The sequence below is a fragment of the Pomacea canaliculata genome, linkage group LG5 (genome assembly GCF_003073045.1).
Source record: "Pomacea canaliculata isolate SZHN2017 linkage group LG5, ASM307304v1, whole genome shotgun sequence".
NCBI lineage: Eukaryota > Metazoa > Mollusca > Gastropoda > Architaenioglossa > Ampullariidae > Pomacea > Pomacea canaliculata.
Genome location: NC_037594.1, coordinates 15,294,087 through 15,308,444, shown reverse-complemented (window position 1 = coordinate 15,308,444; position 14,358 = coordinate 15,294,087). Strand labels below are relative to the sequence as shown.

The following is a 14,358-nucleotide window of genomic DNA, read 5'->3' as shown; positions in this document are numbered from 1 at the left end:
TTCGTGGCACAGAAGCTAGATTGAACAGAATAAGTTCTCGGTCGAGATACCTGGGGTGAGCCTACAAAGAGTGAAGCTACTTTTAAAAATAAAAATCGCAGACTGAGGCGGAGTAGGGGTTGGGGTGGAAGGGGATGGGAGGGACGAGAACGTAGGCAGGTGCGTACAGACACGCCAAAGCTGTGTACAGGAAGTCGCGATCACATAGAGTGGTTGGCAGAGGTTGTTGTCGGGAGCTGCGCAGTTTGCCCCGTCTTCTGTGCCAGCAGTGTCGACGCGACCAACGCTTCAGTCGCTTCTGCTTTTTTAAGACTCAGCTGTTCCCCCTCCCCACCCCATCTCTCTCACTCTCTCACAACTTTCTTTGGCGCAAGGTTGAAATTGTTTCCTACCAAGTACTCGCCAGCAGTTTCTTCCTTGAGATGACATACAGGTGCCCCCAAATCCCCCTCAGAAAAAGTTCCTTTTCAGTTCATCAAAGCACACAGTGATGGGTAGTGGCAGAGGGCTGGGAGACTATTGTGAGATAGTGATGCTCGGAAGTCTTAACGAAACTGCAAAGACCACGAGATGCGTGGTCACGGGAAACCTTGGAAGGGTTGGATACAAACTGCATTTGTTATTGTATGTGACGACCCGCCACAATGTGTTATTGCTAGTCTCAGAAAGATTATCCTCATGATTGTCATCTAGCATATCATTGATCGGTCCGCTGACAATCGGAATACGCACACATACAGAGAGGGCGACGAATCTGACTCTTCGTCAGTATAAAGTGTAAACTGAGTTTTGGGGATGATGTGTTGCGTTCCAGCTGCCATAACTTGCCTGTCTGAAAGGTTAAAAGTCAAGTATGTAGTCTTTATTTTTGCTGACCTTTTATAGACCTTTTTTTGCGCATAGCTTTGTGTGACAGGTTAATGCGGTTTCGTACATTCAGAACGTCCTTAACAAGTTATTTCAGTTCTGACCGCAACTTTTGTTCCTTCCGTCTTCGATGAGAGTTGAAATATTTTCAGGCATAAAATATTTTGCTTCGACACCCTATCCCCTTCCTCTTTGTTCTCTTTCCCCATTCTGCATGTTCCCGGGTTTTGTTTGAGTTTCCACGCCAACTTTCAAGGAAGTAGGATGCCAGTACGAGCTGCTGTGTAATGGTAGAAGGAGAGGTGGTTTGGGAATAAGAGTCGGAACAGAAGATCCATGCACGCAGTGAGAAAGAAGAGAGATTCAAAGGCTCGAAGGAAAAATTGATTACAAAAGAGACAAATTTTCTTGAACTTTATCTCTAACGTAGATCGCAGGATCTAGTTCGCACACTCTTCGCCTGTGTTTCTCTGTGTGTGCCCTGTATTGTAAGACTGTAATTAGAATATATGCATGCGTGACAGCACGTGTGTATGGATGTGCACACTCGAGGACGAATCGTAGAGACACCTTATCTCAACGACTGCAGGAAGCGTAGGGGATCCATTTTGAGCTGCACTCACGTTACTGAGACGGACTCAACTGTTAAGGTGAGTGCACTCAGCGCTGTTGAAAAATATTATCGGTGCAGCATAAAATTGGTGTTAATCGAGGGAGTCAGTTATTTAATCTTCCCTTTACTCTGCCGTTTAATGCTGAAGGTAGCTAAATTACCTGGGAAATAAACATCTTAAAACAGTAGGCAGCTTAACGAAAGATCACACGAGACAACTCTAAGGGTGGGCCCCAGCTTGGTAATTTTCCGGCTTTAGAAGCAGACGACTAGCCGACGACCCGGTGTGCAGGGGATAAGTGGCAACGCGGTGAGAGTTGAAGTAGGCATGAAGTTGGCTTTAGAAGTCCCGAGTGCGCTGACTCCCGTATGGAGAGAGACTGGTTTCCAAGCTCTAGTACTCGCATCTTGCAGTGCCGTGCGCGCGTTGCTTGCCTGCTTCCACCACTATACCTACCACCCCTACCCGGGCATAGTAATGGGGCATGTGTTGAGTGTTTGGCGCCGGGCCAGCGCCCACCGTCTCCGTGCAGCTACACCCACCTCCTCCCAGGTTCCCAACTGTGCGTGAAGCGGGCCTGTGCACCTGCACGCGCCGTTTTAACACTTATTATCTACTGTGGCTCATCGGCGATCAAGACACACCAGTCCCGCCAAGTCACCCGACGCTGGCATACAGATACAGCATCTTAAAACTGTTGTGAATTCTTTCATAAATTTTAAAATCAACCTGATTGTTCCACGATTTTTGGAGCATGTGTTGAAAAAAAAAAACCAACACAACAAAGTGAAAGCAATAGGGCCACACAAACAGATATACTTCATTTTCTTTGTCAGTATAGGCTGTTTTTTTTTATCTCTTTCTCTCACAAGCACACATGCACGCGAGTTCACACAGTATTGGTGAACAGGCAAGAGATGAGTGACTCTGAGCTAGATTCGATGCATTCCGGTATCAATAAATCCATTATTTTCTTGCATGATAGCCAGGTGTTAGAAACTCATTGTCATGCATATACCTACTCATTTTTGGCAACAAATTTAATGAGTAGAATTGACACTCAAAAGTCAACCATAAATGCTAGTTTTGCAGAGGCAGGCCTGGGCCAAGCATCTACCCAGCAGCCTTGAGAGCTGGTGGTAAGGTCATGTGATCAGGCCTGGCTAAGGCCGATCAAGGCCTTATCATCACTGGTCAGCTGGCTGGAGCAGAATGCCACACCCTGACCGAGATGGGCGGCTTTGTGGATTCCTTAACATCGAGGAGACAGAGATGAGCGGCAGCTTCTACCGCCGCTATTTCATCCTTGACAGTGCCAACCGAAAGTTTGCTTACTACATGGACAGCCCATTGGTGGGTCAAAGTGGTTATAGTTTTAAAAGTTTTGTTAGAGAGCATTGTGAGTCGCTCTCCCTCCCTCTGTTTCCCACCTCTCTCTTTTCCTTATCCCTTTCTCCTGCTGCCCATGGAAGTAGTGTGATAGATGAGGAAGCAAAGTTTTCTTTTGTTGGATCCTGATCCACTAAATGCAACCTCTTCCACAGATTCATTTTCTTATATTATTTTCTCAATTGTATTAGAGGATCTAAACTTTCATTAACTCATAGCAGTCTCATAGTGAACATGGTCTTTTGACTAAAGGTGTCTGAACTCTTAAGAGTTAACAGTTAGAATGTGGTCAATGTTGTTAATGTGTAGTGTGAATGTACATTATGCACATGCATGCATTCTTTTAACGTACGTTTTGTATCTGATTACATGTGAGCTTGATTGTATGAATTCCTGTGAACCGATTTGCAGGAGGCTGCTCTACAATATGTCTCTGTGTGCTTTTATTCAGATGCAATCATTTAGATCTTCCTTATGTTTCCTTAGCAGTTACTGTGTACATACCATGAGGAAATTAAATAGGAAAAAACCATTTGTTGCAACTGTAGTGTATAATTCTAATAGGTTTTAATCATCTCAAAATATCTGTCAGATGCAGTCTTAATTATATATATGGCAGTAACTCAGCATGTAAAGATGAAAGTCCTTGAAGGTGGATAAAATGTAGTTTATACCATTTTCCAAAAATGTTTTGCATTTTGTACATTCTCTCCTTTTCATTCCCAAATCTTAAATCTTTTGCCTCAAATTTATCAGGCTTTTGTCAGCATAAATGTCAATGAATCTGTGTTGATAAAAAGACACAAGAAACTTAATGACATCATTGATCAGACTTTGCGTTTCAGCATATTTAATGGGAACCACTTGCTCCCATCATATGTCTTGAGTAGCGTTAGCGGGGAATTGAATATCGCATCTGTCCCCAATAAACAAATGAAAAGGGTGATAAACACTTACATAGTGCCTTTTGCATACTCAGAAGGCAAACAGGCTGTTCCTGAGAAAATCAGCTGTCAGATGAAGTTACTAAAAGTGTAAAGCATAGTACAGTCTTGGTCAGACTTACAAAGCCTAAATTAAGTTTAAAATGTGGAAAAATTATTTCAATTTCATTTTCAATAGTCTCTTATGTGTATCTGTATGGTGATTTTATTTTGCTATCATTTTAGACTACTTTGCTGCTCTAGCAAAAAGTGTATTTTCTGTTGCCAAAGTTAATGATATGTCAGTGCCCATACATACTTAGATTTGTGGCTTTATTCCTACAAGTTTATTTAAATGAAGAAATAATTCATTTTTTTGTGCCATCTATACATACTTCCCACCCATTCCGCAGTGTAGTTTTTACAAGCTCTGAAGGCTTGACCCTATACATAACTGTGAAAGTAATTAACATCCACATTTGACTCAAATTCATCCTCAAAACATTCTCTATAAGAGGCCTGATATGAACTTCAATGGTCTTTTAATGCTTAACAACCATCTACTGTTGTGGAGCCAACTAAATGCATCTGTAAGAATTATGTGCTGTTCTGTAATAGTGCTCAAACTAGTAGGGACTTCTATTACCGAATCTGCTTTGATCGTATTATACTCCTCACTGTTTGCCTAAGTGAAGGGATTTACTATGTCTTAGGACATCAAGCGACTTAGTAATATCAGTATCTCCTTGTCCTGGTATTGTTTGCCTAGCACAGATAAAGTGTCCAACCTTCAGCTGTCTTGTAAGCCGGCCTAGTCTACCAACCTGGTTTTAGAAATTAGGTCATCCATTTTAACATGTATGCAAACATTCCCCAATATCTTTTCATACACTCAGTACTAGCTGCACAGAAAATAAATTATTTTGCCTTTTTAGCACTGATAAAAATGTCATCCCTTTACAGTTTTTATGCAGAGTGTACATGTTGATACATGCATTAGTGAGCAGGTAATGTGTATATGGATGTATATGAGTGTGTTTTGTCTGCATACATGAATGAGCAAACAGGTACGCCCACATGGCTCTTAATGAAGTAAACAGATACATTTATGTGACTGACTGGAGGAAAGAGATGGGTTAGTGGCAGATTGAACAGGAAAACAGTGAATGCTGAATTTTTTTTTTTAGGGACTTGGGGCAGAAGTAGATGGGTTTAGATTAGGCTTTTGGCATAATTTTTAATTGATATTCAATGACAGGTCTGTAGAGAAACTTATGAGAAAAAAAAGTTAAGATAAATCTTTACTTGGGGGTCAGACATTTCTCCTTGTCCTCTGTAACTTTCCTTCCCTAACCATTTTTTTCTTAAGGGTCAGGTAACTATTCAACAAGTAGGTCAACTTGAAATACCCTGTGCCACAAGGGTATCAAACTGGTTAGTGCGCATACATTATGCCAGTACTCTAACCGCGGAGCTGTTTGCTTTCTAAACAGGTGGAAAACACAAAAAAGAGCTATAAGAAAATTCACACCCCTATTTCTTTAAGATTTTAGTAATATCTTTTTATTATCATTATTAATATTATTATCCTCGTAATCCAACTGATATATTATGCTTAATTTTGTTTTGTGATTTCAGAGCCTGCCAGAATCATGGAGGAATCCAGTGGGTGAAATCTATTTGCAGTATATCAATAAGGTATGGCATAACAGTAGAATATTTCTTTTAGACAGTCAATAATAATATATATTTAAGGTTTAATCTCACGCCTTCAATAATATTGTTAAGAGTCAACTCATGCTTTCTACTATTATTGTTAGAAATAAAGGAGACTAGCATAATAATTGATAAGGATTGTCATCAACAGCCCTTTGACTATTTTACACAAGAAAATAAAAGTTAAAGCTAACATTTGATTTTACAGTATAGCGAAGCAAGTAGATTATAGTTAAAATCATTCTTCATTATCAGAACGTGCACTCAGGTGATTATTTATGCATTTAGTGATTACCTTCATCATGTGTGTGTGGTCATATACATACATTGCCATGATATAGCCTCAGCGTAAAACACCAATTCCCTTCCCCCACCTTCATATACATACAGGCATACATGCCTACTATACTGATTGTAAAAGAAGTATTTTATCCCAAATGGCCAGCAAGAGTCTAAAGATAACAAGTCATGGTTGTTCTAAAATTAGGTACATGGCCCAAATAATAGTAGTTTTACCTGCATGAAGAAAACCATTATTATACCCAGCTAACAAAGGTAGGGTTTCTAATAGATAAAGCAGTAAAGAATTGCCATGGCAGAAGGATTCAGTAATGGAATGTTAAATTATGCTTTGTTGGTTTCTTTTCATTTTGACAAGGCAAAGCACAGATGAGTTATTTTAACTTGTCTTAAGCATTGTAGCATTCTTAAATATTTCTGTTAGCATAAATATAAAAAAAGCTTGGTTTGCTTCATGTCTTTAGTATTTAGGGCAGAGTTTCCACTCCAGTTTGCAGTATGCTAATGTATATCGTCATTGTGTGTGTGTGTTTTAGGTTGGTGATGCCAGAAAGATGAGACCAAAAGTGCCGCATTGCTTTGGTAAGTTAATTGATACTACATTATTAATTGATGTTACATTGTTTTCATTCCTCACTATTTTATAGCTGCAATGTCTTTTTAATCATGTAGTAGGTTTTGAATAAGCCATTTTAATTTGTCAGTATTCAATATTCAGAAACAGTGGGAAATCTGCCATATCAGTTTCTGTTGTACTATCATCTTCAGGTTCTTTTTTCTTTTTTTTGTTTGAATTATGCAGTTTTACTAAATGTTGACATCAGAATGAAATTGATTTAATTTGGAAGCAGTTGAGCCTGCTTTCATTAGTTGTTGTATGTCAGTTGTCAGTGTCGCGGGACGGCAGTACTTTCTACAAGCTGAAGATGACCATAGCATGGAGGAGTGGATTGAGGCTCTCAATAATGCCAGCAAAATCACAGTAGGTTTCTCCTTACCTTCAGGAAGGTTGTGTCTACAAGTTTTGTATTGAATGTCTGAAAATGTGTTAAAATGATTTTCAAAAATCATCTTACATCAATAAAAAAATCAGAAGATTTTGTTCATAACAGTAATGTAGAAGAATTCACTTGGCTAGCAGAAAAGAGTGCAACTTAAAGAAAAACTCACATGCTTCTCATTGCACTAACTGTAGTCGAACACTTGGGCAAATAGAGGAGCCTTGTTGAAGATACAAAATATAATTTTGTAAGGTTCTGTGAAACATCAACTGAGCAACTTGTAGTACGCTGTCAAATCATGCAAGTATGTGTATCTTGAAATTTGCATATACTGTCCATATAGATTCTGATGTATAATATCTTGTTATAGCTTGATAACTTTTCCTAACTTAATTTTTTTTACATATTAGGTCCCGCGACATGAACGGACATACCAAGGAACTGAGTGGCATGCTGGTGACCTGAGCCAGACAGGTTATGTCACAGAAATTATTGGAGGTGTTGTCTGCAAGATGCCAATGCAGGTATGTGGACTTGCTTATGATAAGCTTATTTGTAAGCTCAAAAGTCACAGATTGAAGTGAAAGGGTTAGGTAATTTTTTAACAATAGAGCCAGTGCAGATAGAAGGGGAAGGATCATCTCTTGAATTTTCCTCTGCTAATTCACAGTCACTGTTATGTGCTGGTGGACCTGCTGAAGAGTGGGGCCAGATGTTAGCAGCTGTACATCATCAACATGCAGACAAATCAGCTAGTGTATGGCAGGAGAACCGAGGCCTGAGGCACCCCACACTTCAAGACCACATGTGTAGATGTGGAGCAGTCTATAAATTAGAACCAGTTCAAGACACTGCCAAAGATCACAAGAAGGTTCTTGAGAAGGATGTCATAGTCAAGTGAATTAAGCACAATTAACAGTTCCAGCATTGACCATAGCAAGATGTGATCCATGCTCAGTCATTCAATCTTTTGTCCCTGACTGGTACCAGTTGTTGGGGCAGCTAGCACATAGACACAGCTGACAAGGCCCACCACTCATGCCAGTTTTAGGTGATAGTGAGCAGCTCCTGCATTTGATGACCAATCCAGTCTTTGGTGTTCATAAGCCAGTTCTTCTGGCCACCACATCTTCAAACACCCTCTGAAGTACCAGTCTTCAACAAGTCATTCAGCATCACATGGCCAAACCAGACCAGCTAAGTCACTTGACTGTTGCAAGTAGAGGTTCCTGATGTTCTGTGAATGTGGCAAGTGGGCTTCATGCAAAGTCATTGGTTTTATGCTTTCTGCATAAGATCCAGAGCAGCATCCTCATGCAAATGCCTGGTTTCTCTTTGTAGTGGCAATCCAAGTGAATGCTTCACATCCATCAAGTGGGATCAGTACTATGAGGGACTTGTACAGATTAGTTTTACAAGCAGACAAAAGTCATTCAGTACTTGTAACTTGAGGTAGAAGAGATTTCTAAAGACTACACAGGAACTGTTTTTTTACTTTGGTTCTCACCTTTGTTTATTTGCACTTAAGTTATATTTGAAACCATTTAGAAATTGTTTGAACTACATCTTTCAACAGTTAAAACAGGCACAAAATCAAAATTATACATATATGTGGGAATTTTGTATAATGTTCATATTGAAAAATTATTGAAAAAAATTTTCAGCTGGTGCAAATCTCCAACATGACACCCCTTTGAGTTATTTTGCGATAGTTTGAAGGAGGAAAGCACGAGTCTCCAACATTGTCAAAGGGAGAGAATTCATGTAGAACTAATTATAATTTTTTTAATGAACCTTTCTGCCCTTCATCAGTTTTCTTCTTGGCTTTGTTTACGAGTAGTATGGTTTTCTGTGAATCAGTTGTCCATTTCTTTTTATTTATGAAACCTGAGACATGAGCTTTAAATGCCATTTACAAACACCTCACTGTCATGTCAAATGAACCATAGGCATTATTGCTTTCTCAATGGCCTGGTCAAGTGAGGAATGTGCTCATGTTGTTTGTGGCTATGTAACCATGTGCAGTATTTCTGTAATTCTGTATGTGTTTCTGATTTTAAACTTGCATCATCATTATTAGAGTTATTATCTTCATTTATTAGTGTCTTAACTGTACACATATTATTTTACAGATGCCTGAAGATGTGGACAGTGAGACAGAAGATGATGAATCTCGATCATCATCTTCTGGAAAGATTTCCCCATCGAGTTCTGTTTCTCGACATCTAAATGCCCTTGGGCGGGAATGTAGCAGTGCAGAGCATCACAAACCAATCACATCAAATACAGTTACACCTATCAGAGCAGGCTATGCTGTGAAACAGGGGGCTGTGGTAAGTGGTTGCATTAGTCAGATTTTATTCACATGTTTATGACTGTCAAGAAAATAAAAAAAACAACCAAGAAAACCCATTCCCCAACATAAAGACAAAAAAATAAAAAGAGCGTTTCAACATTTTCACTGTAAATATTTCACAATCCTCTCCTGCCAAGGGATTCAGGATATGTATGGTCCTATAGGTGCTTACAAGTTTGTATACTTGAGAGTGGGCAAAATAAAGCCTTAAAAGTGCTTACTTTTGGTGAATAGGACCTTATAAATTGTAGTCATATTTTTATATAAAAAAAACAGAGGTGCTTATTAGTCCTTATTAAAGGGTGTTCACATTACTCTTCTCACATAAAAGAATGAGTCTGACTTGGGGAGAGAAAGGTGAGGATTGACAGATTGAAGCGATTAGTGAAGAATAACTGTCACCATGTCCTCCCCTAGGTAAAACCATTCTTTCCTGCCATAACTATAGATGTGACATCTCTATCCCCCCCAAAAAAAGACCAACCTGGCACAGAAAATAAAATTCTGAATAGCTGGGTGGAGATAGGCTGTGAAATAGCATAAGGTACTGAGCTTGGTAAGAATAAGTAGGAACTACAGAAAGACGGTTTTGACTACAGAAAAAAGCGAGTTGCTGGCCTTATTATTTTAAAAGAACATGCATCATTTCAACAGCTCTCTCTCATTCTCTCTCACCACACACACATGGAGAAGGAAGAGAGGAGGGGAGAAATAAAATAATGACCTCTCCTGCAGAAAACAGAGCCATTAAAAAGAGGAAGAATCATTGTGTCTCATCTTGAAATGGTCTTTAAAATAGGTGTCCAGGTTCTTAAAAAGTTCTTATTTTCATAGTGGTCAGAGGTGTGTTAACCCTGGGTGTGGCTCCACATGTACAGATCTTTAACATTTAAAGACATACCTGATTGGGGACATATATCATCCTTAAAAGACTCCTTTCATATCACTGATTAATGCCTTAAGCATGAAATCGAAAATCGAAACACAAATCTCAAGAAATAAAAAAAAAATTTCTTCACCTGTTCAAGTCTCCATTTGGGCTGAAGCCATGTGTGACATCAGTACGGGTGGCATTAAGACTGACCATAGCATGGCTGATACACGTCCACAAATATTGAATCTCAAAAGCCTAAGCACAGATATGGAACCATTGTGTCATTGTTGAATGCACAGGGAAATGTTCGTCACACCAGTGTACAAAGTTAGGAACAGCGCCAGTATGAACATGTTGATTATCATACAAAAGTGACAGCAAGGCAGTATCATCAGAAAATTTTATAAGAAGCTCCTATCCGAAGTGACTCCACTTTCTGGCTATTATACACTTACCAAAACATAATGTGGATGTCACCAGTTGCAAGGTCACACATTATTCATTTTTTTTTTGCAGGACTTCATGACTGTAAGTACAAATTGCCATCTTTGAGATTAGATAATAAACAGCTGTGTTCCAGGAGCTGAAATTTACAGAGGATATTTATATTACCTCTACCTACCGGAATAGTTTTACAATTGTGTGGGTCTTTAACAACAAAATTTCTTCCTTCTCATTTTCAGGAGACCTTTGCATACACTTCCATCTCAGATAATCATATTAGATTTGATATTTTATTTGTTTCAGAGAAAAAGTTGGAAAAGGCGATACTTTATACTTCACGAGCAAGGACTGTCATACTTCAAAGCAGAACATGTGAGTAGCCAATATCTGTATCTTCATTTCTAAGAATTGTTCAGTAAGATAATGATTACCTTTTGCTTTCAAATTTCAAATGTCATTTATCAAACGAGGTTATTTTTAACAATGTTTTTTCATGAGGTTTTGCAGTGGATGGAGAATATATATCATGAAAGTGCTAATGGAAAGAATGTTGTCAGTAAAGAATAAATAGAGGCTGTTACTATTGGCAGCTTATGTGTTGAGTAATCTCAATCTCTAGATAAACCTTTTGCAGTGTAAAGATTCTCAGCACAGCATAGTTTTATTCTTGATTTTACTTATGTATATGTTTTATTTATTTATTTTTTTTCATTCACTTTTTTTTATCATGAAGGTAAAGAGTTTTGAAAAGTTGTTAAGATCTGTGTGGAGTTAATGAAAGCTGTGCAGACTATTTCTGTATTTGTTTTTCTTTCCATGTAGGACAAGCATGCCATCAGAACTATACACACTGTAGACATCTTAGAAGCAAAACAAGCAGAAGGGTAGGTTTGTTTTTGACAGAATAAGTTAGATTTCCATGTAAAATATTTCACTTACAGAAGACGAATGTAGTTCTAAGAATTTTGTTAGGTTTGTTTTTTTTTCTTTTGTCTTGCTGGAGCTCTTTTCTTTTTCTTCTTTGTTTTTCTCCTTTTCTCTCTCCTCCTCTCATTTTATGTTTTATCTCCTATCTATGTCAAAATAAAAATCTTTATGCTCAGTATTATAAAGAAGTGCGACTTTTGTTGCACTAGTTTTACAATTTAGAGGAAGCTTCACCCTCAGGATGGGTAGGGAAGCAAATCATTTTTTGAGAGTTACTTTATGTGATGGAGTTTTCCTTCAAGCCATTGCTTTCTTTCGTACTTGCATTATCCCACTGTTATAATTTGGTTATTGAATAATTAAAGTTTAAAATTAAAATTACACACTTTTAGCTGTTTTGTTTATTTCGGGGGGTGTGAAGCCTTAACTTCATTAGCCTGCTTGCTTTCCTCAGTTTAAGAAATCATCTGGTCATCCTAAAATGACTGCTGTAACTAATAATATCAGAAAAGTGTTTACACTTTCTATAGATAAAATCTGTTCCAGACCTTTCAAATACTATATTAGAAGGGCAGCATGATGGAGGCAAGCAGAAATCTTGAAAAGAACATTTAGATACAGTTTTATTGTTACACATTTTTCCTGAAAGACCATGAAAACATCTATCTTACTCAGGCAGTTTCTGTATGATTGACTTAAGATTGTTTTCTTTCCTTTTAGAACGAACCTTAACAGAGACAACTTGTTTGAATTAATTACAAGTAAACGAATATTTTATATACAGGTGAGCACTGTATACATACATGTGTGTGTCTGGGTGAAGGGGTGGGTAGTGCGAATGGTGCATGTGCAGTTGTCTTTGCTTTTGCGGAAAAAGAAAGGAGAAGGTGGATTAAAAGGGGGTTAATGTTATTTTCTGTCATTTGAGGAAATGGAAGGCAGAAAGTTACAGGCAAATTACAATGCACTGTATGTGCAGTAATGATATTTATATTCACAGTTTTTTTTCTTTTAGTGGTGAAATTGTTTTCAGAAAATTATGGCTTCATTTAGCTAACTGGTCAGCATCTCTGAATGATCTATTATCTAATCAGATTCTGTATTGATTCGTGTATTATAGACACTTGCTTTCTTATCCTTCCTGCCTTAAGACTTTGAAAAATTGCTGCATTTATTATAACATTTCTTATATTTAAGAATACCTTGTGATTGCTTATTTTCATCATAGTGTTGAATCTTTTGTTTTTTTTACTTTCACAGTGTGATTCACCAGCAGATATGCAGGGCTGGATTGATGCAGTGCGCTTAGCAGTTCGAACCAGGAAGTTGGAAGAGCGAAAGGTATTGCTGTAAAGGACATACTTAAATTTAATCTGGCTGATGCTTTTCTTTGGCAGTCTGTGCATAAAATCTTTTAAACCTACCCATTTAATGTGCATTGGTGCTTGTATTTGTGTGCATGTGCATTTGTGTGAGGAGGTTCGTGTGTATATATGTCTGGAACTTTATTATATTTTGTTTGATTTTTTTTCTTAAACTTAATTACTTTGCAATTTTTCAGTCAATGCAGGAGGCAGAAGGAGGGCAGCATGTGGAACCAGACCTTGGACACACATACCCTGATCCAATCTGGGTATGAGCAGAGTGGGCGGTCTGAGCAGACCTCTGTGCTGCGTGTTGCCTGTGATTGTATTGCATATGTCAGGCATGTCTTGTTTCCTGGGACACCTCACTGTTCCTGTATTTTCCTTTCTCACCTGGATAAAGTGTAACTTTTGGTTTCAGTAACTATCCAAGCTGCAAGCATGCATTTGATTCAGGTGGCATTTTATTTGTGATCATGTATGTTGAAAGTTATTTCCCTGTGTGTTTTTAAAGTTTTTAAAGACTTTCCTTTATTTGACACATGGTTGTGTTTTGGTGAAGACTTTGAGACCTGTTCCAGAAAGGCTACATTTTTCAGGGCATGAAGGAGATTGAGATTAATTTACACATGAGTACATGCATGAAAAAAATGTCCATAACATTACAGAGTTATCAACATTCAGAGCAATTGAATTTTCCCCACAAATTTACTTGAACATTTACTAGAGAAAGAGGGAGAAATGAGATGATCAGAAGCTCTTACCCTATCAGCCTTATCCCCTTATACCTCACATCATATACAACTTTTTTTTTACTCCCAGTACATTTACCACCCCCGCCCCCCAGGCTCTTCCATTTACTGGCAACAGCTGTCAGCAAAAATTGCAGATCAAGTTTTCATAATTTAGGTCATAGCCGTTTAGCCCTAAAAACTTAGAGCTATAGAACATGAACTACTGCTCAGTGTGATGCAGCCATCCTGTCCTTTCAGACCAAAACAGTGGCATTGTTTTGTTTGCTGTAAATAAAATGTGCTTAGCCACTGTGGGATTTGCATGGTGTTAATACTTTACATGTTTGCTTTGCTATGAACATGGAGGACCAAAGAGCATGCCTTTTTTTTTATAGATAATTTGCATGTCATGACACGTTTTTTGAATCTCTTTGCTTTAAAGGAAGGGAAATTGTTTAGTGGATAAATATATAAATATTTCCTTGAGGAGAATCAATTTTCCTTTTCTTTAAGTCCAGTTCCATCTCTTTGCCTAAGAAAAAGCAATTGTAACTAGTTTGAAAAGTGGAGGCGGGAATCTTGAAAAAGCATGTATGTAAAGTGGTGTCCACGTGCTGTGCTTCAGGTTTTGTAGCAGCTTCTTACTTTTGTTCTGATCTTTACCTTGCACACTATTGTATAAAAGGGTATGCAACTTGTAAATATTCTCACTTTCTTTATCATTTCATATTATTGGTACATTGTGTTGGGCTTTGAGAGAACCTCTTATCTTACCACATCATTTCTTTCAGAAACAGGAATATAAAAAGCTGTATTTTTTTATTTTATTTACTTTTTTTTGTTTTAAAA

At 38.1% G+C, this 14,358-nt stretch overlaps 1 protein-coding gene across 3 annotated transcripts in view; it reads left to right on the top strand.

Annotated features, from left to right (window-relative positions):
* The window catches only part of LOC112563743 (pleckstrin homology domain-containing family A member 1-like), a 34,858-nt gene that overhangs the window by 1,643 nt on the left and 18,857 nt on the right, over window positions 1-14,358 (top strand). For 2 of the 3 annotated variants that reach the window (XM_025238025.1, XM_025238027.1), the window contains exons 3-13: window positions 2,566-2,834; window positions 5,432-5,491; window positions 6,346-6,391; window positions 6,694-6,791; window positions 7,221-7,334; window positions 8,943-9,143; window positions 10,788-10,856; window positions 11,307-11,368; window positions 12,132-12,195; window positions 12,672-12,752; window positions 12,973-13,044. In XM_025238025.1, the coding sequence (XP_025093810.1) occupies window positions 2,694-2,834; window positions 5,432-5,491; window positions 6,346-6,391; window positions 6,694-6,791; window positions 7,221-7,334; window positions 8,943-9,143; window positions 10,788-10,856; window positions 11,307-11,368; window positions 12,132-12,195; window positions 12,672-12,752; window positions 12,973-13,044 (1,008 nt within the window). In that variant the 5' untranslated portion in view covers window positions 2,566-2,693. Of the gene's footprint in view, window positions 1-798; window positions 1,518-2,565; window positions 2,835-5,431; window positions 5,492-6,345; window positions 6,392-6,693; window positions 6,792-7,220; window positions 7,335-8,942; window positions 9,144-10,787; window positions 10,857-11,306; window positions 11,369-12,131; window positions 12,196-12,671; window positions 12,753-12,972; window positions 13,045-14,358 lie in introns of those variants that run through there. The other variant, XM_025238026.1, reaches the window with a different exon arrangement.